The sequence below is a fragment of the Volvox carteri genome, assembly GCF_000143455.1.
Source record: "Volvox carteri f. nagariensis unplaced genomic scaffold VOLCAscaffold_38, whole genome shotgun sequence".
NCBI lineage: Eukaryota > Viridiplantae > Chlorophyta > Chlorophyceae > Chlamydomonadales > Volvocaceae > Volvox > Volvox carteri.
In genome coordinates, this window is record NW_003307581.1 from 923,385 (window position 1) to 943,779 (window position 20,395).

The window sequence follows — 20,395 nt, forward strand, 5'->3', positions numbered from 1 at the left end:
CAGTACGTACCCAGCGAGCATCGTCAACAGCAACATACAACAGAGCGTCCAGGACCTGCACGCGGGCATGGGAGCGTATTTTTTGAATATGATTTTGTAGTAGTTCTATAGTACGGCACGCATGTGGTCGATATGTACGCCCTATGGCTCTCCGCCAGCATTTATTGAGGCCTTTTTAGCGGCCAGCTACTACAGATATGGCGGAATCATCCGGCTATAAAAAGGCATTCGTTATTACCCGGGATGCACGCGTGGGAGCATCCGTTGCCGCCCTTCACGGGTCACAGGTAAGACGGTCTTACCTGCCGAGACGCCTTCCAAAGGTCTGGACCACTCTTAATTAAGAATTGTCCGGCCGTCGTGTTGTCGGCTATGTTGACACGGTTTTGGACCCAACCCAGGCCGTTTTGCTCAATCTCCTTGGCCATGGCATAGAATCGCGTGCTGAAGTCCTGTTAGCATGAGCACAGCAAAAAATAGGCCCTAATAAAGTACATACGCACAGGGTTGGAGTAAACGTTAATAATTGGAAATTACTTCAGGACCCTGAACCACATCCGCGTGTCGACGATAGAAGGTTGGGAATCGACATACATCTGCAACCTTGATCCAAGTTGCTAGTCTCCCACGTCTCGGCCGAAACCATCCACTGACGGTGCTTAGGGGTCAAACCACCTGTTCACGGGCGCCCTCGCCGGGCACCTTCAGGCGCACACCTTGGCCTGTGCATTTAACCGCGGCTTATGGCCATTACAAGCCGAGGGTGGACTCGGATCTTACTGAAAACCTGGATTCCTAAGCTGCAGTCGTTATTAATTCATGTCCCAACCTGGTTTCGAGCCTGCGCTGATGTGATTTCAAAAGCATTTCCGACTTTAATGGCGATAGGGTGAGAGTAATTTATGCAGGGCTTGATGCGAGATTGTTGGCCCTTTTTCAGGGCCTGGTCGGGTCCGAATTTGTGCACCACACGCGCGTTAGTTGTGTACCGCGCCCCATTGTGCACCATCGCACCGATGGACAACTTGAGTAAAAATACAGGCTGCAGTACAAGATATGCACTCCTGTCCAGTGCGGAGGTCGGCAGAATGCAAAATTCGTATTGTGCACAAGGTCCGCCCGAACCGTGCACCAGAAATGGGCCAGTAATTTCGCAGATCCCTATACATATCGCTGAGCCTGTGAGACTTCGTCATACAGCTTATTAATTCATGCTAAACATCTACATTACAAAGGAAACTACCAGTTCCTTTATTTCATCCTGTCTAAATGTCTGCAAGCTCCATCTCCAGGTAGGACAAGCTCGGCCTCCCGCCTGCCTGGTGCCGTCTTCAAATTTTAGATTGATGACGATTGACCTACCCATATGGTAATGTCGGAGTACTTGTCCGTGCCATTCGCCATATTTCCGTCCCAGACCTGCATGTGCCAACGGTGAGCTCGTCGATGGAGGCATCCAAGTTAAGGACAATGCACGTTATTGCATTTGCCTCTATCGATAAGTCTCAGCACCAATTTGTGTCGTGTCGAATTGAGCTGTTGAGGACGGTTGAGGACGGTCCCTATTTACTCAACGAGGGCACGACCTGTAGATGATAATGTTTTACAGACGTCATCCTCTCAGGCATGAGTTGTGGCTAAAATTAATGCGCGGTAAACCCCTTGATATTTGGGATTTTAGGTCGATCACCTAGTCAAGGAATTTCCCCGGGGCTAGGTGGCGGGACTATGCCAGGTACGGGTCACCATGCGTCAATACATCCGAAAGCGATCCATACAGTTAGCGGTTGTGATTCGTATTCCTATACCGCGTCGCTACTGCGATTAAGCTTTTAATAGCATAACATATCTGCAGGTAAATGTAACATACTATATTGCCTCTTCTACACGACTACCTCCCCTCCGTTCCTCCTCTTCATGAAGGTGATCACCACGCTTTCTTCGTTGGCGGGCTAGGAGGTCTATGCGTCTGTAAAATATTCATATGCATCTTGCCCTGATTTATTGGATTAAAACCGTCACAATTACTGTACAAGGACACCATTTGTAGAAGGTAAAACATTTTGCAGGCTGGGGTCCTTCGGCTCGCTTAGACCTTGCAGCCTTGCATGGCTTCACGTGCGTTACTTTAGGAAACACACATTACACTGCCATGCAACAATCAATCAACCATTAAGGTGTATGAGTATGATATCCAGAAGGGCTTCTTTTAGGTTGCAACGTAGCACACACACTTTGCCCACCTTTCGTGTAGTATAAAACAGCAAGCCTCGAATAGACGATGAGTGGTGGCTGTCCATGATCTCTTTGAAGCGAACCTACAATCCAGCAGGCGAGCATGCGTTACACTGATATTAATGAGCATGAAACCTGCCGCATAGGACTTCATGGAGTTTTTGCAAAGGTGGATGTAGGGTAGGTCCGCACCATGCTTGAAGGCCACCATCGCGCTGGCAAGGTCAAACTACAGCTATCCACGCACGCAGGACAGTCTACACCAGGAAGCTGTATTTGCACCGAACGGGACCCAAATTGGGACTTGCACCGCCTGCGTTGGAGGTGTGTGCATTACGTACGCAATAGATTGCTTGCTTGCTTCATCCTCCGGGATGACGTACATGCATGCCGATCCTAGGCCACCTCGTACATTAGAAGATCCACACCTTACCGAGTGGCAATGGCAGCATACACCATTCACACAGTGGCTGGTCGGCTGCCCCGGTCAGCACCCGGTCAGCCATGCCTACGTACCTGCATTTCGTTGGCAGCCACTGATATCCGCTTTATGAAGAACTGGCGCAGCACATGGGCAGGAGAAAGGACGGAGGAGAAGAAAGAAGTTTAGCATCTCTTTAGTGAACTTGGAAACTATATCAATTTCCGGACAGGTTACCTGTACACGGCGTACACATTCAAACGTTTTCCAAATTCCGCCTGGCTAATGAACTTGTCTGAATGAGGAGTTAAGAGGTACGATAGCTAGGTAGCAGCGTGCAGTAGGAGCCCATCGGCCAGCTTTCTTCAGCATTTATGCAACCAACTTTGCTTGTTTAAGGTAGCACGCAGGCTGCCAGATCGCGGACCTGCTTGGCCCAATAATTATGCTCGCCATCACTCGTGTGTATCGATTTAAGAGTCTAGGCGGAAATTACCAAAGACTATAAGCAAGCAAGCACACGCTTATGCGTAAAGCCACCTACAACCATATACATAATCTGGCGGATATAGTAGGTGGCCGCTACGAAAAATGATTCTTACGATGCTAGCGGAGCGCCTTAGCGCGTGCTTAAAGAAGGCATGTGTGCCGTACTATCTACATTTAATACACCGGAACTGTACTGCACCTCGCTAGCCCGCCGCTTACCGCCGTATCTTCAGGTGTATACAGATTTGAGTCAGTCTTGCTCTTAGAAATCATGTCCAAAGACCGGACGTCCGTCATGATCTGCGTGTATAGTAGGGAGGATTGTCAACAGCATGTTGCAGTCCGAACGGCACATGTCTGTCTGTCTGTCTGTATGCATGTCCGTATGTATGTATGTATGTATGTCCGTATGTATGTGTGTATTTATGCATGCATGTATGCAGTCAGGCAGCAGCATCAATCGCTCGCCATCTGCATGCATGTTATTCTCGTGCATCAGCTCGGCAAGCAGCGCGTGCTCACATGTGGTTATCCTACCAAAACCTGCCCACGGTACACGGAAAGCAAGGAAACAGATCCTTCACACAGCAGAACGATGATTGCACACAACCCTAAGCTACATTGCAGGTAATTCAGGGCGTCCGGAAGCGGCTGAGAAGAGTTTTGAGGACAATTGCTCTCTTGCTTCCTGCCCTGGACGCACTTGATGCATGTAGCGCTGCGCCTGGCCGCTGCGCCCCAGCTGCAGCATGCTGTCACGCTTGGTGCTAATTGAATGGATTGTCAGCGCAAAGCAGACCACGTGCACAGCGGCCAATAGTGCCACCGTCAGCAGCGCGTGCAGGCGATAACGGTGCTGGACCTACGGCAGGGTAAAGCAAACAAACAAGCACAAGTGATGGTGTAAAGTGCTGCCGGTTTTCACGTGCGTAAGAAGGCTTCAAGAACGAGATGAGAAGCACACCAGCAAGTAACTATCCATGGATCCAACCTCTCATACAGGCCCAGCACACAAATGACGATAACTCCCAAGGCACAAGCCCATGCACGCGTGCATATCCATCCGCGAACCTGCGCTATCAGCATCCTGTCTGCCTGTAAACCTAGGACAGAAGCGTGGATATGTGGGTAACCACCGCCACGCAGTACACGGTAGCAAGGCAGGGTTAGACAAGCGGAAGAAGCGCGTCTATACGGCTTTTGTACAGCCGGAATCAAAAGCATGTGCAGGGATAACCCTACATGAAATCGTGCTCACGGCAAGTATTGTGCTGAGTATTGTCTCTGTATTGTTATTGGATACTGTTCTACGAGAGGAACAGTATACAATTACAATATTGGACAATACTGTATTGTTAGTACTGAAAGAGAGCACGGCGGAAACAGTACTGTGTATCCATCTTTTTCCTCGCTTGCTCCTCGTCGTTACGTACGTGCATACCTGTTGAACTTGATCAGAATCCATCAGCTTCATCAATTTCCGAAACCGTTTCCCGCGTTTGTAATCGGCGCCACAGTCCCCTGCGTACGGTAATAACCAAAGGAACGAAGCCCCTCAGCATTCATCCCTTTCCGGGGATCGCATGCACCCAGGCAATAATCAACGTTTTTGTGGGCCATGCTTAGGGTATACCCTTGGAAGTGCAGGGCAGGGGAGTGACTCTGGTTGCCTGGTGTTTCCGAGCCGTGGTACGGGGCCTAAGGCCTTGGTACCTCAGCGCGCCTTTAGCCGCCAATACGATGCCACTACAGGGTAACAGATCCCCGGTGCTGTCCGCACCCAGTACTGGGTACTAGTACTGTTGGGTGCGGACAGCACCTGGGATCTGTTCGGATCCACCTTAACCTCGTCCAGAACCAACATAAGCAACATTATCCTCATGCCATCCACAATTATTATTAGCATGCGGTTCCCAGTCTCAAGGAAAGCCAGCTTAAATGCATTTTGAAACCGGCAAGAACCGAAGTTGTACATTTCGCATACACTTGGTACTAGTACAACTGCGCGGGCGAGCGGGTCCCGTGCACCCGCACCCGCACCCACCTGACTGTGCTGAAAGGGCGCTCTGGCCGCCCTCGCTTGCATTGTCGTCATCCTGATATAAATCGTGAGGCCGTCGCGCCCATTCGTCGGCAGGGCCACCTTTCGCAGCGTCACGCGTGGGTTTGTCGGTGAGGTCGCCATCCATGCTCTTTTGTTGAAGCAAGGGCTTCAAGTCTATAGCGTTTAGCGCTGCGTCAATGTCCTTGTGCAGTACTCGCTCGCCAGTACTGGGCCCCTGCAGGCGCCATGAAATGCAAAAACCAAGCACCATTCCGTGTTTCGTTCGTGTACTTCGATGTGCCCGACCTACGGCCCCAATAAACTGGTATATTCAGTCAGCCAGCAGACGACCCCGAAAAGGAACGCTTCTCTCTCAGCGTACGACACAGCAAGACTCGGCAATCTGGTGTTTTACTGTCGGTCCTATCCTTACCAGTCGGGGAATCCTGCTAGCTGGAAAGCCGGCAGCAGTTACGCTTTCGGGTGAGCATCAGAGCGGCCCAGTATATAATGTCTTTTTCATAAAGCCTTAGCAGTTACACCGTACTACTCCGATGCATGGTCGCAATTTGCATAAACGATACGCGGGACGACAGGAAAGGAAACGGGTACGGGTTGCGAGGCCTTATTTGCCTAAAGGGCAAACAAGATGACGAACTGCACCCACCTTAGTGCTGCCATCGGGATCGCAAGAGTTCTGGTAATAGGCCCCTGCTGGCGTAACACGGCAAGCATGAAGCAAAATGGATATGTTATCATCGCTATTGGTAAGCACGCAAGATCACATATGCCGAGGAACACTGCCATACGTTTTATGCAGCAGCTCAGCTAGGGTGCCTAGAAATCAATATCCAGGCAGCAGCAGGCTTGGACCGGCCTTTGCCTAAGCGTGCGCTGAAGGGGAACAGCTGTGGGGCATGTGTGCTGTGTGTACATGCAAGAATTCAGCCCCATCGGAACATTACCAACTTCACATCGCCGCCAGCACTTCAGCAGGCTTCAATCGCATCGCGTGCACGCACCTTGGCTTGCGATCCACGTCGAAATGCGCTCCTTTCCTCCGGGCATCTACAAGTTGCGTATTGCATGACAGGACAGTGAACAGCTCGTCAAAGTATGTGCTGGGTTGTCCCTAGGTGGGCTGCCCCTAGGTATGCAATATTGGCCAGGCAAGGCATCTGCGCAGATGCCATCATGTACCGATAATGCCACGGGTGCGCATATGAGCAGCACGTAGGCCTGCATTTTATTTGATGGTGTTGCTTGGGTGCTGAGTATTTTCATGCAGGCAGGTGTATGGAAGGCTGGCGGCGGGGTTTCTTAACTTGAATCCCTTAAAGGATCCGCTGCCGTGTATTGAAATGCTGGGTCCGCCTGCACCAAGGCGCCAAGAGGGCGAGATGATATATATAACGGGCGGGAAACCTCTGCCAGGATTGCGGCATCATTCCCGGGATGCTACAGAAATCTAGGTAACCCAGCAGCGAAAACTTCAGGTATCAGTGATAAATCAATGGTCCAGCTAAGGTGAATGCGAGCATGGTTGAATAAATAGGCGGCAGAATTACGTGCCTTACGGACGATGCATCAACAACCACCTACCGTGTTTAGATTATCATCATCTTCGCCATTCACCGATTCGGTAACCGCCAAAATGGATGGGCCCAGCTCGGCACCTAGGAAAAAGGCGAGTAAGAAGCGGACAAGCATGCACGTAACGACACGTTCCAATTAGTCCTCGGCGATGATGAAGCTCACGAACAGTTCGTCCAGTAGCTAGCATGAACTCAGGTCATCAGACGGTGCAGTAGGACAACGTACTAACCTCCGACCCGAAAAATATTCCAGACAATGCAACGACTGGTTGGGCCGTCACGCGACGGCTGGCAACATTTTAAGATGCAGGGACCTGGCTCGCTGCTCAATGTATACGCCGCATACACCGCTGTCTGGCCGGCGCCTGGCCTAAGCGAGTCCGCTGTGCCTACCCGAGTTGTGACCGACTTGGCTGTTAATCGCCCTCAGTGAGCGACCATCCAAGGTCAAGGTCACGCTGAGTGCCATTGCTTACTCACCCTCGGCCGTGGTGTCGCCTGGTACGTCAGCTCCCGTTACTTCTGTTTCATCTTTCAGAAAGGTCCCTCTGCTGTCGGCTGATTGCAACGGGCTCGTGGCGGGTTGCAGCTTGCCAGTATTTGTGCGGCTTCCTAGGGCTTTTGTACTGCTTGCGTCCTTGCTAGCCATCGCTGACCGCAACATGTCTGCAAGCTTCTCGCGGCCCGAGTAAAGCGTGGCCGCCTTGTTTGCGGCCGCCACAGGGGCCACAGCTGGCACAGGCACGCCATCACCCAAGACGCCCAACTGTTCAGGCAGGGGAGGCGGCGGAGGAAGTGGCTCGAGGGAAGGGAGCTGCAAGGGCACGGTGGCCACAGGCGTCATTGGTCCAGTGTCCGCCGTTGTGCTCCCGCTTGTGTTACCCACCGGCCGTCGCTGAAGTGGTGTCTGCTCTCGCGGTGTTGAAACGGTCCTCACCTCGTCACCGCCTGGTGGCAAAAGTTCAGATGTGGCCTTCGGACCAGGAATTGCTGTAAAGGTTGGGATTTCAGGACCAGCAGGACATAGCATGACGGCCGACGTCTTGGATGCTGTGCGATTCGTCACCGTGGCACCGCTGGTAACCATGGCGACGGCAGCCGGCCGCGGCAGCACCGGCGGCCCTCCAGGGAGTGTGGGTGCTGTATGGCTGCGCAGTACGACGTAGAGGGTCTGGTTGGGCCCCGGTTTGCCGACGACTTGGACGCCCAGAGAGTTTGGGAGGCCGTCAGAGTGCACACCTTGCAGGACATGCACAGGTCCAACCTACAGACATACGAGGCAATTGCAGATTCACTGCAAGAGCGACGGGTCGTGGCTTCTACTAATAATGCGTCATCAAGTCGATTGAGGCGGGGTACACGCTCGGGAAGCCCCCACATGCATCATCCGCGCTACACATACATACGTGCATGCCATTCAAGCAAGGTTACCATTTGTACATACTCTGATTGATAGTGTGTAGTTACCAAGACGTGCATAAGTGCCGTACCTTGACACCTGATTCCACTGTGGTCGCCTTGAGGCTGCTCTTCTTCAAACCGTTAAGAAACAGCATGTCCGCTGGCTTGGTTCTTCCTGCCGGCATCGCCAGCAGCTCGCCCAGCTGGCAGCCAACCAGCGATGGGGTCGCCATACCAAACAGCAAACCTGCGGGCCGTGTTTGCTCCTCCATTACCGCGCGCACACGGCCGATACTGTCGACTTCAAGGACGCCCAAAATACTGTTTGCAAGCCACAGGTCAACAAAGACCTTAGGCTCAGCACACGAATCCACCTCCGCCTCCGAAGGTAGCTGAACATGTACCTGTAATTGTGCATTTTTTCCCACGAGGTACACCCTTGGCTTGCAGATCCTCGGGCCGCAAAGCTCGGGTTTGGTACGTGCATACTGTGTGCAGATCAGCATCAACCCTGGCTGAAGGGGCCACAGGCACAGCTATACGCTGTGGGTATGTTTGCATACACGCAAGGGAAGAAAATTGTGCTGCATGGTCGGTACGCACGTCTTGGTAGCTTGTAGTCTATGTAGTCTACGTGCGTCACATGTCGTTGCTATGCGACAGCAATCCACATGCAAACTCATCGCTCATCACACCTGCATGACTACTGCCTTGCGCATGGAAGCCCGTGCGAGCGCCATGAGTTCAGACACCGGCTGTCTGCTCTCGTTAGCCCTTGCAGGTGCGGACACATGGACACGCCAGCTGAAGCCAGGTTCCAACAGCTCCCTGCGAGGACCGATGGCATATGTGTTGCTAGAGTGTTGCCGGAGCAAGACTGAGCCGCAAAAGCTTGAGCAATCTTCATGACAGCTTACGTCAAGTCAAGCAACGCACATACAGCAGGACAAGTGAAGTTTGCAAACCGCGTCAACGCCTTGAAATACAATGCAAGGTAAGTCTCGCAACTTGGTAACAGTTCTACTAGTTTTTGTGCCCCACGTGCTCGACCCATGTTCGAAACCCTGCCTTCAGAATCTCCCACCTCTTGACCAAGGCCGCAAACATCAGCGTTCCCACGGCTGGCAAGCTTCCGGACTCTGTATACGATGACCAGTCAATGATCTCCCACAGTGCTCGGCCAGTCAGCTGTAGATTGAGGGATGAAAGTACCGCGTAATGTGGTGAAATCCAAAAGAAGATAAACCAGGTACTTTCAGCTTGTGCGAAGAGCTAACAAATTAGGTTGCGTATACGAGCGACCCGTTAAAATAACTCACACAGATGGCGGTTGAGGACATGTCTCCCGAGCATAGCAGCATTCCCTTAGTGACCCAGTACGCAGCAGCACGATAAACAAGTACGGCTTCATACCTGGCGAGGACTTAGCCCGAGCAGCTGCGCGGCAGGGCTTTCTTCTACGGCAGTAATGACCCCTTCCTGAGACGTTTGCAGCCGGAGACGGCGCTCACCGAGAGCTACCTCCAACGATGACCTGCACACCAACGGAGCTAAATGACAACGGGGCATGGATACACAGCAGAAGCCAACATGTACTTGCTGCGCCCGCGCACCCCGCAGCTTTGGACGGCTGTGCATACACACGTACCCGGACATGCGTATAACGTGAAGCAGCTCCCCTGCCACCTCCGCGGTCGCAACGGAGACACGCATGAAGAAGGGCTTGCCACTAGCAGTGCGCATTTCCGTCGTGAAGCCCATTGCGGAGCCGTTGCGACAGGTCCATCGGTTTGGGCTGAGAGGTGTCGTGGTGGTGGTCCCCTGGGGGGGCACATGCAGGCACATGCAGGCGCACATCGACTTAGGATTATCCGTTTTGTAGCTAGTGTGTGTGGAGTACATAGAGACCGGTGCAAGGCCTGGTGCAGCGTAAACGTGTTATGCCCCGTCTCCTAGCCTTTTAGCACCTACCTCCCATATATCCTACGTTGGTTCATAGGTTGTGCGAACATATTGCATATGACGTTGACCATTTGATCAGATTATGGGACATACATACAAGCAACAGTTTCCTGTGTATCAGACACGCCGCAGTACTATCTGCACGCGAAAGCTATATCTGAGATACAGCTGTACGTATGAATATACCATACCCTGAGGTACTTGTAGTGCATTTCCTTCCATGGGGATGGCAGGAAGTCACATAAGTTGAACCCCGCCAGTTGCTCCGCGCCCGTCACCAGTCCAGGTGTAAGAGCAGCGGGTGCTGCTGCTACTGCCGCTGACCCGCTCAGCGATGGGGGACCCAGGCTGGCCCTACGATGCGCCTGCAGGACACCTGAGGGCTGCGCCGCCCCGCTCTTGTCTGTCAGGCTAGAAAGGCGTGCAAGGATTTCCATGGAACCGTGCACGATGGCACCCTTGCGGTTTACCACTAGCAATTGCGGCTGGCCTGCCGATCCGCCGTCGCAGCTTAGCTGAATCTTAATTTCAAGAACTGAGGGGTCCAAGGTACCTGCAGTTTGCAAATGCGTGGAACGGGAAGACACAACATATACCCGCCGTGCATCATGTCGACGTGACGCTTCTGTGAAGATGCACTATGTTCCAAGCCGAGTGAAACAAGCGCCGTATCCTTGGTGAAGTACGCAGTGCACACACACACACACAGACACACACTCAGACACACACACACTCAGACACACACACTCAGACACACACACACAGACACACACACACACACAGAGACACACACAGAGACACACACACACACAGAGACACACACACACACAGAGACACACACACACAGAGACACGCACACACACACACACACACACACACAGAGACACGCACACACACGCGCGCGCCGAGGACGTACTGCACCTGTGCCGACGATGCTCGCTGCACAGGCCACGGGCGAAGTATCGTACTTGTGGGAGATGACGCATTGTAAGCCCTTGCCTGACCGTGACATTTGCAAAAGCCTGCGGAAAGGACGACGCACAGGCAATTTGAAGTAAACATTGGAACGCGCGCTATCCATAGGGTATAGGTGCAGAAGTGAAGGGAAATGAATGATTGCTTTGATTTCTAACCCATTCGGCTGAGCATTCGCGTCAATGACACGACGGCGCGTTGGTTCGAGAGCGCACCGCGTTCCAACAACGTTATTCTTATCTTCTCATCGTTCTCTTACGCCCGTTCATTCATATATCGTCGATGCACCTGTTCACAGCCTCGGTCGGGCTTGTGGAGGCGTACTCTACTGCTGCTGCTTCGGTCTTCTGCTGAGCTCCTTCCTGGGTGGAGCCCGGGAAAGCCATGATGGTGGTTAAGAGCGCACCATTCATTTCAGGAGGCTTCCACCTGCAGACAGGCGGCAGTCGCCGGCAGCATTGGAGCGCGAATTAATACACGTGTTACCATCCACATGCACACGGATAGAGCGGTGGTAAGTCGTATGGAGGTCTATCTACCGCCTTCGTTGATATGTGCGTATTTGTACGTGATGTTTGAACACGCACACGCACGGTATAGTTGAATCCCATGAATCGAGCTCTCATCCAGGCGGATCACATCGTTCTCGTCCACAACGTCGGCCATTTAAACTAAAATGCGCACTGTTCCACAAAGAAGTGTCCACACCTAGCTACCATCGCACCGTCGCTGACGACGGCTACCACAGACGCTCCAGAGGCTTGATTAATTCACGCGCTTACCCAAACGCCGCGACAAAGTGCGGGTCACAAGCAACAATTGTCCCGTTGTTGGCCACCCACAGGCTCGCCACGCCCTTGGCAGACGGCACGACTTCCATCATGGCAATGAAGGTTGAATCATCCCCCACACCTGCGCAAGTTCAGCATAGACGTACTTACGTGCACATCCGTTGGTGCATTTACATGGTGTTCACCACAGTTACATAAAATTGTTGGGCAGCGATAAAGCACTACGATAGCAATATACGGCCCTAGGGATGTTTCGAAGGGTAATTGATTGCAGGATAATGCAGTGCACGGATTCAAGCCAAGTAAGCCACCAGCGCCTTTCAGGCAAGCATACCGATGGTGCATGTGTGTGGTTGTTACAGTGGGCTCCATACAGCATGTGTATGATGTGTGAAACAGGGGGGTGTATCTTCGCCCGTGGCAGCTACCCTGCGTAACCCTGCCTTCCCCGGTATTTCGGGGCACCCTCATCCAGTAACCCTAGTTAACTTCTCAGTGGATCGCTCAGGTTCCGCACCCACCACCAGCATCCAACGGAATCTGCCGGGTCGACAGCGGCCCAACTCCATTCCTGGTCGGCTCGCAGGTTAACTTTATCCCAGGTCACCACCGTCCATCAACTAGGGGCGCTATGCCTTCCAGCATCGGAAGGACTTTTGACCCTAATGGGTATCGATCCCGGGATCTCCCGGGGGCAATGGTCGCGCCTTACCAGTAGTGCCAAACCCTATTCGCACACATGGACTACATTGACTAGGCTGGCTGTGCTACATGTAACCCCCCACACGTGTGCAAGCTTTTGACATGCTGTCTAAGTACCTGAAGCCTTCCGCAAGGCCAACTTCACATGGAACGCAAACCGGTCAGAGTGCATGCCCACCACCACCGTGTTGCTGCTGAGTGCTTCTTCGCCATTATTGTTGGCGCCTTGCTGCTGATTCGTTGAAGGGGTGAGGATAAGCCCTGCAGAGCGGCTGACCAGGTCGGCGAGGTGCTCTGACAGCCATCTGCCACATTGCGGCGCAAGGAGTATGCCCAGAGGCTTTCCCTCCAGCGAGCCTGCACAACACGCATTTACATGGAAATCGAAGTACACGTATGTATGGAGGATATGCTAATGATGAGCAGCAGTAAGGACAGGGGGACGTCCGGTAATAACATAGAGGGCATGTACGGGCGGCGTAAGCCATGACAAATCGTTATGCAATTCCCCGTACACACATGTAGACAGTGCAACCCTGATGCAATGCTGTCACGCACCGCGACGAGCTCGAAGTGTTTCGGCAGCATTGGGCGCATGCTTTGCCGAGTTGCATTCCATGCATGGATGCAGCTGTTTTCTCGTATCAGTCGATAATATTTCCTTGCTTACGATAGGAATGTTCCCCATGACTAGATACCATTGCATCTACCTCCGGATCTGTTCGGAGAACATCCTCCACGCCAACCGGCACCTACCGTTTTTGTGACCAAAAAGGACGTGCGCGTGCCGGTTTGCCTGCAAGGATTGAGAAACATCTTTTAGGTCCGTGCATGTGCACAACACTGGTACTCGGAATATTCCTATCATCCTGTGCCTTGTATACCATATCTATCTGACTAATGCAAGGCCAGTCATCACAACGCATTGTATTATCATATACATGCAGCAGGCCATGCGAATTCCAGGTCGAAATTATAGGCCGCTGGGTCGTACATGATAGGCGCCGTCCGCCCGAGAACTGGCATGCGTGTACTCGGCTATCGCTTACCACTTGCATCTCCCCGTTCGCGGTGATGACCAAAACAGCGGTTGCAATTTCATCCATGCGGCCCAAAGGTGTACCTGTGCACATACACCACAACGTCAGCGACGCTACGGAGCCAGAGCTCACTGAAGGGCGGCAAGCCGTACGCAAGCAAGGACTACACACTGCCTGTTTTGTTACCATGCATTTCCTTAGCAAGGGGAGCAAAGGTGTGCCCATCAGAAACAGGTATGCATACAGATAGCCTGGAAGTAGTGCGAGAGACGGACGCGCGTTAGCTGCTATGTATACGTACGGACAGCACATGTCCGGCATGCAAAGGAGTCGACTTAAATCGGAAAGCAGAGCCGCCTGACTCATGCACCAAGTGCGTGCACAAGCAGGTCACAAGTTGGGTCATTATTCTTTCACGACACACGCACCATCCGGGAGAAGAGGGCCGCCTCCCGAATCGCCATTCTGGATTTCCTCAAGCCGGTCGGCCTCGTTAAAGTACTCGGACTGGTAACAGGCATTCATAAAGTAGCAGCATGCAAATAAATGCAGGGAGCGCTTGGAATTGCGTGCCGTCAACAAGCAACAGACAGTCATGGTGAATCCGCTTTCTCCTAGGGTGCTGTTTTAGCACATGATGGCGGAAATGCCCACGGGAGACCTACGTACATCTATCTAGTTCAAGGCTCCCAAACCCTAATTGCTCCATCATATCTCGATCTCCACGATTGCGCCAAAATCTATGCTGGTAGATTGATGTATGCGGTTACCTATGTACGAGTCCTGCGAGAAACCGCCTCTATACACAAGAGTGACAAAGAAGTAGGGACGGAGCTAGAGTGTCCTGTTGCGTTACATGGGGCTCCCCCTGATGGCTGTAACCAAACAGCAAGGGAACCATCCTTATAAGCACCTACCGCCCGCCAAGGATCGTTCTTGATCGTCAGTAGGAACTTGCCATAAAGCCGTACTAATTTGGGGTTGTTTCCGTAGGTATCCAGCACGACGCGATAAGCCGTTTGCGCCTGGTTGATGAATGCAGGTAGCCGGATGGCACAAGCATTTTCGACAGTGCACAATCGTACGTACACATTGTGTCCCCGTGTACACATGCAGATGGCAGCGGATACGCGCAGTAGTGCGAGTAGTTTCAGCAAATGCCCTACTGCTAAATCGTTGGGAAGAGCCCAAATCTGCCATAGATAGTAATGCGCGGAATGATTCGGTACGGTATCATTACATCCCAATAGAATCTAGCAGTCTTTGCCGACTTCCTGCGCGTGTACAGAGGCACTCTCGTTCGCCACTCCGTTGGCGTTCCATCCAATCTATCGCTTCCTTGATTTGCATAAGTTTGCTTGCCTACTGCGTGTAATACATGAGCCACATGGGGGCCATACCTGGGTAACCGAACTCTCTACTTTCCCCAACGCCTTGCTTAGGTGCATGAAAGAAACCTTTGACGTGTCCAACATCTTCCTACATACACCGAGGGGGATTATTGGTAAGCACTAGCAGCTCGTATCTTGGGTAAATGCATAGAGGTGAGGTACCTATCACAAGAAATACACAGCTAAGTGCGAGTGGGCAAACAGTCGTGAGCAGTAATGCTGTGGGCGCCATGGAGCTTGAAGGAGGAATGGACTAGGAATGGACTAGGAATGGACTAGGTAGGGGTAAGCAAGCAATGAGATTCGCTCCCTGGCGGCATAGCCGACTGATGCGCCAGTGAGCAGTATCACGCCGCCGGCATTTCGTTGCGACGCCTGTGTACAAGCAGCCAGGCAGCATCATCCAGATTTACATGAGATCGTACCCGGCCTTACCAGAAGTTGCATATAGCCTGCAGCGCCTCACGGTGAAGCCGCACCACCATGCGCTGCTTCCGCTGGTACTCCACGTAGCTGGCAAGGGCACGCGGAATCAGATAAGAGGTAAGATGAAGGGGAGAGGCAGAGAGGGCGGGAGGAGGACTCCTCCGAAGGACGGACCAGTTCAAGACCAATCGCGCAAGATGGCTTCGAGAGCTATGGGTCCCTACCAGGATCATCAAGAATGAAACATGGCTTCGTTACTTTGCATTAACATACGATATAATACACAACCCTGACGGCCGGAATAGTGCACATGACAGCTCATCATTCTCAATTTCTCTCACCAGCACCTGAGTACGGCACGTGGTGTCGGGTGTTATTACGTTACACCGGACTGTATCCATCAGACAATAAACCCGTTTCCGAGTCACCGGAAGTACCCAAGCTCTGGACTTACGCGAGGAGGTCCATACGCGTGCCACCACCGGTTTGGCTGCCGGCGGCTTGTTGCTGTCAGGTTAAGGACACAAGCAGTACAAAAGGGCATGCAAACCGACGCCGTTACATGCTTTGTAGAGGCAGAGCCATGTGTTGCCAAAGCTGACAGACACCGATAAAAATGTCGGATTTTTCGAGTACCCCACGTGCGCGTCAGATATGGGGACATGCCCGTATGCCCTCGCATGGTTATGGCAATTCTGTGACCCGTGCGTGTCATTGCCATGTAATGAACTAGCAGCTACAATACAGCGTTATTCTCGACACCGATTGAAGGAGGTGTGAAGCGAACGCAGGTAATAAGTCTGAAGGGTTGCCAACAAGTATTGTCCATCTAATGAATTGTAGCAGTAAAACGCTGACCCGTGACCCCTGGCCACAATACCCTATTCGTACCGACGCTTGCTGTTGCCGGACAAACATAATAAAGCGGCTCATAAGCCCGGGGCTTAGTTTCCGTGCATCCTGCATGGCAAAGAGCAGAGGGCGTTTGCCGGATACAGGCACATCTACATGTAGACATGCACAGCACCGCAAGCTTCCGTGGTGTAAAATCTGCCGGCAACCGTTCAGGAAGACATTTCGCCTCAATAAAGCATGATGGTAATGATCTGCCTTGGGCGCGCAGTGTAATGGTGAGAAGCAAGCAGTGCAGGTTCGCGTGAAAGGCAGAAGCCATGTCAATTGACGGAAGTTGGTTGGCTTGCTCACATATGTTAGATGCACCTAGCCGTGGCAATCGTGGCTTATCTCATGAGTCACTTTATTGAGGCCAGCAGTGAGCGAGACATCTATCACAGACGCACCTCAATTCGGCGGCTGCCACTCTGGCTCACTCCCATTACAGCAATCATGAAATTGGCATGCAGCAATACCATGTAGGCGCTGTTTGGGAACATCGCTGCGCCAGCCTGAACGAGCATTAGCATGGGGGATAGGACACCTTAATTGGCGCACGGGACCATCTGTTCACGTGCAACCAATCAAGGCGCATGCTAGGTCGGCTGAGTGGTCGGTGGCATGCATGCAGAGAGTTCTAGACACGGAAATGCATGGTTAGCAGGACAAATACACACATGCCATGGCGTAGACAGGCGGCTATTACCCGCGTGACATGTACTGCATTTGAGAAGTCCTGCGGCAGGAAATAAACAATCGTGCCGGCTCTATCTACATTCGCACAGCTGTAACTTAAGATGGGGCTGTAAGCCGAAGTCAAGCCTACAAACATATCGCATGGGCTTCCGTTACTCGATGAGACAACTGAGCTAAGTGTAAGAGGGATCAGCTCCCTGCGTACTCTTTGCCTGGTGTTACACTAAGGACATACACGGCAGGTCGGTGCAGGTCCGTAATGACCTTTAGACTCACGTAGCTCTAACCTGAAAAATGCAATCGCTCATAGTTACCAACCTGAATCACTTGTCGTGCCTGGTCCAAAGCCACGGGATCCACAGTGTACCGGTCCTTCCATACGCGGCAGCACCTGACGATGTTCGGGCAGGCAGTATCATCTTAGACTAACGATGTAGGTGGAATTAGTACGCCATGGCTCGTGGTGAGTGACGGACGCCGCCACTTCACAGCAACAGGTAGCACTGTACCTCGAGCCAAACGTAGATCTATCCCTTATTAATGTGAGCTTAGTTCGTGCAAAATCCAACGGCGGGTTGAAATATAGTAGCAGTCCACGCATATGCATGGGATCGCTGGCAAGGTTCAAGACGTTCAGCTACGAATTGAATGTTATCGCGCAATAACAATGCGTGCGCTCGCGCAGCCAATCTGATTTGACACGTACTTCATGCCCATGCCAACCGGCCATGGGTAGGCACAGTCGTCTGAGGAATATTTTGATCATCCATAGATCGTCCCCTGGTGTATGAGATCTCCGGGTCCCTATTTCATACACCAGGGCACGACGGATCGATAAACGATCAAAATTTTGACAGACGGCGAACGACACCATACTTTTGTAAGGAGGGATCAGGTTCCCTGGCATCTCCCTGAGTACTCTTTGCCTGGTGTTACAACTTCCATGCAAACATCAGCAGTAACCTGCTGCATGGCGGGACACACGTCGCTGCATGCACGCACAACATGCATGACGTGACGAACATGTGGCTTCTAGATAGACGTACTACCCGACACACTGGTGACGTCCTTTCGATTTGTTAAGTGCCTACATACCTTGCGACGAGTTCAACATCCTTTGGGTCGTCAATGATTTGGAAGATCTCTGAAAGGGGTGCGCCCGGCTTAGCATTCCTGTGAGCACGTGCGTTAGCGGGCATCAGGAAGGCAGCATACAATGTGGCAAGGTCAGGCATGGTTGGATTACAGGTCAGCTGAAGAGATGCAGCATACTATAGTAGTGGCCGCCGCCATCACACATACGGCAGGGTGCGTGATGCCTGCATATATGCCTGGCTCTACCTGCGTGAGGGTAACATCCTAAGGGAAATATTCCCAGCTGGGAAATATTTTCACGGGCAATGCTGCGGACTGCAAAATCCACCATTATGCCATAAGCCATTCTGTATGCAAGCAAGCAAGCAAGCATACGTTAAGCGCAGACATCTATGCCCGCTCATGCATCAAACGGGCAACGGGTAGGCTGCATATTAATACAGTACTTCACAATACGCCCTACTGCACTGTATAGTTTCAGCAGGTTCATCTCTTACTTCAGCTCAGACAGAGTTGTGCTTGTCATATATCGAATGAAGCCCCATGACATCAGGGCGCCCACAGCAAAGGCAGGAGCCAAGCCCAAACGCATCAGGAGCGTCATGATGTCGGCCCATTCCTGCAACTTCGCCTCCTTGACACCTGGATGGAACACAAGCAGCATCAGCGTCGCAGAACACCAAACCACGATGGCCGAGACGCCTGACCGCATGTAGTTGACCCAATTAACCATATGCGGGTTCTGTAGGGGAAAGAGGCAGGGACAAGGAGAGGTTTTTGTCAGTCGTAGAAGCCTGCCTCCTCTGTGCTACCGAATACCGAATTTTTAAGCATCTATAGAGACCTGAATCGAACGCTCATACTGCTGTTCACCAATCTGGGCGTAAGCCACTATGTACACATACGGACAACTTGATCGGCAAGTGTGCCTTGCTTGGTAACCGCCGCCCTGCTATTACGTCCGTATAGCGGGGGAGTGTCTAAAAATTTACCGACTTAAGTGCGGGCGGGCGGCTAGCGAGCCAGTTGCATGCAGGCAACGACGAAATTTAATCTTAAGTACCTGTTAGGCAAACCGACGCGCGTGCCCTGCTGCATGCGTGCACTATCTATGAACATGCATTTCATGCAATGCACTCAGCCGCTGGCTGCCGAAAATACCCATGCAGATGGAGCACTGGCGGGATGCACTACCTGAGCGTTTCCCACAGAAAGCAGCACTACAGGCGGCTCGCAAAATAAAGCCGCACCTTAAAAACACATGTGCGAATAGGTGAGCATACTGGTCACTTACCCATCGCAGGAACTGCCATGCGAAAGCTAAGGACAAGCCGAGGTATAGGCAAGCCTGCACGCGCCTCCAGCCAATGAAGACGTGCACTAAGGTAAGAAGCACCTGGACATGCATTCGTGCGCACATGTGGGATGGAGCCAACGTACAAGGTCAATCTAAAGCAATAGCTACCGTAATCAAGCATGAAATATGTCGTCAACGGCAAAAACACAAAATCCCATGATTGTCCTCGTTGCGTAAGGATGTACATTTATTAATATTTGCAAACAGGCATGATGACACGACACGGAGACAGGACAAAGCATGGCTATACCGCATATACATACGTACATACATACATATGGACTACTGCAACTCATTGATGCTACGCACGCACCTTTAAGGCAAATGCCATAACTGCCGGGCCACTGTGACCTAATGCAAGAGGGCGTTTGGATAAAAGATTAACCTCCACCTGCGCGCATGGACAGAATTGAGACACATGCTTATCATGATTGTAAACAAGCAGGTATCGTCGAATCCCCCATGGCGAGAAATATTATGCCTCCCGGTGTACAGGTCAATGAGGTCGGTGGCCGCGCTTGCCTGCACATTGCCTTGCCGTGTACGTGTGCACGTCACCGTTGTAAATAAGGGTCAACAATACATACATACCTCTGTAACATTTACGCCAACATGCAATCTGCTCGTCGCTTAACCCCCCTTTAACTTTCTCACCTCAGCCATGTTTGTGAGCAAAGCAATGGCGATGAATAGTCCTAAGCTCAGGCCGCTTACGACCGCATGCACAACATGTGGAGACGAACTGCAGCCTGCAGAGCATTGAAATAAGAATTTGCAGCAAATGCAGCCAACGACATGAGGAGCTACGCAGGCTATGGGAAGATCCGTTGCAGTACTCATATACGCAGAAGGGCGCACTTATGCCAGGCCTGGCCAGGCCT

At 52.0% G+C, this 20,395-nt stretch overlaps 1 protein-coding gene across 1 annotated transcript in view; it reads right to left on the minus strand.

Annotated features, from left to right (window-relative positions):
• The window catches only part of VOLCADRAFT_94617 (uncharacterized protein), a gene marked incomplete at both ends in the record, with an annotated part of 30,731 nt that overhangs the window by 7,805 nt on the left and 2,531 nt on the right, over window positions 1–20,395 (minus strand). Inside the window, 41 exons of the mRNA XM_002953807.1 lie at window positions 11–55; window positions 303–452; window positions 830–1,042; window positions 1,363–1,419; window positions 2,244–2,318; window positions 2,752–2,793; window positions 3,365–3,445; window positions 3,849–4,007; window positions 4,926–5,146; window positions 5,190–5,424; window positions 5,857–5,900; window positions 6,212–6,257; window positions 6,792–6,865; window positions 7,265–7,550; window positions 7,722–8,048; window positions 8,275–8,673; window positions 8,881–9,013; window positions 9,270–9,373; window positions 9,599–9,719; window positions 9,834–10,006; window positions 10,339–10,700; window positions 11,069–11,169; window positions 11,411–11,551; window positions 11,905–12,034; window positions 12,733–12,876; window positions 13,372–13,411; window positions 13,665–13,786; window positions 14,084–14,213; window positions 14,573–14,680; window positions 15,056–15,134; window positions 15,482–15,559; window positions 15,814–15,819; window positions 15,927–15,979; window positions 16,364–16,432; window positions 16,774–16,878; window positions 17,381–17,453; window positions 18,158–18,235; window positions 18,655–18,899; window positions 19,452–19,553; window positions 19,828–19,905; window positions 20,169–20,263. Of these exons, the coding sequence (XP_002953853.1) occupies window positions 11–55; window positions 303–452; window positions 830–1,042; window positions 1,363–1,419; window positions 2,244–2,318; window positions 2,752–2,793; window positions 3,365–3,445; window positions 3,849–4,007; window positions 4,926–5,146; window positions 5,190–5,424; window positions 5,857–5,900; window positions 6,212–6,257; window positions 6,792–6,865; window positions 7,265–7,550; window positions 7,722–8,048; window positions 8,275–8,673; window positions 8,881–9,013; window positions 9,270–9,373; window positions 9,599–9,719; window positions 9,834–10,006; window positions 10,339–10,700; window positions 11,069–11,169; window positions 11,411–11,551; window positions 11,905–12,034; window positions 12,733–12,876; window positions 13,372–13,411; window positions 13,665–13,786; window positions 14,084–14,213; window positions 14,573–14,680; window positions 15,056–15,134; window positions 15,482–15,559; window positions 15,814–15,819; window positions 15,927–15,979; window positions 16,364–16,432; window positions 16,774–16,878; window positions 17,381–17,453; window positions 18,158–18,235; window positions 18,655–18,899; window positions 19,452–19,553; window positions 19,828–19,905; window positions 20,169–20,263 (5,324 nt within the window). The remainder of the gene's footprint in view (window positions 1–10; window positions 56–302; window positions 453–829; window positions 1,043–1,362; window positions 1,420–2,243; window positions 2,319–2,751; window positions 2,794–3,364; window positions 3,446–3,848; window positions 4,008–4,925; window positions 5,147–5,189; window positions 5,425–5,856; window positions 5,901–6,211; window positions 6,258–6,791; window positions 6,866–7,264; window positions 7,551–7,721; window positions 8,049–8,274; window positions 8,674–8,880; window positions 9,014–9,269; window positions 9,374–9,598; window positions 9,720–9,833; window positions 10,007–10,338; window positions 10,701–11,068; window positions 11,170–11,410; window positions 11,552–11,904; window positions 12,035–12,732; window positions 12,877–13,371; window positions 13,412–13,664; window positions 13,787–14,083; window positions 14,214–14,572; window positions 14,681–15,055; window positions 15,135–15,481; window positions 15,560–15,813; window positions 15,820–15,926; window positions 15,980–16,363; window positions 16,433–16,773; window positions 16,879–17,380; window positions 17,454–18,157; window positions 18,236–18,654; window positions 18,900–19,451; window positions 19,554–19,827; window positions 19,906–20,168; window positions 20,264–20,395) is intronic.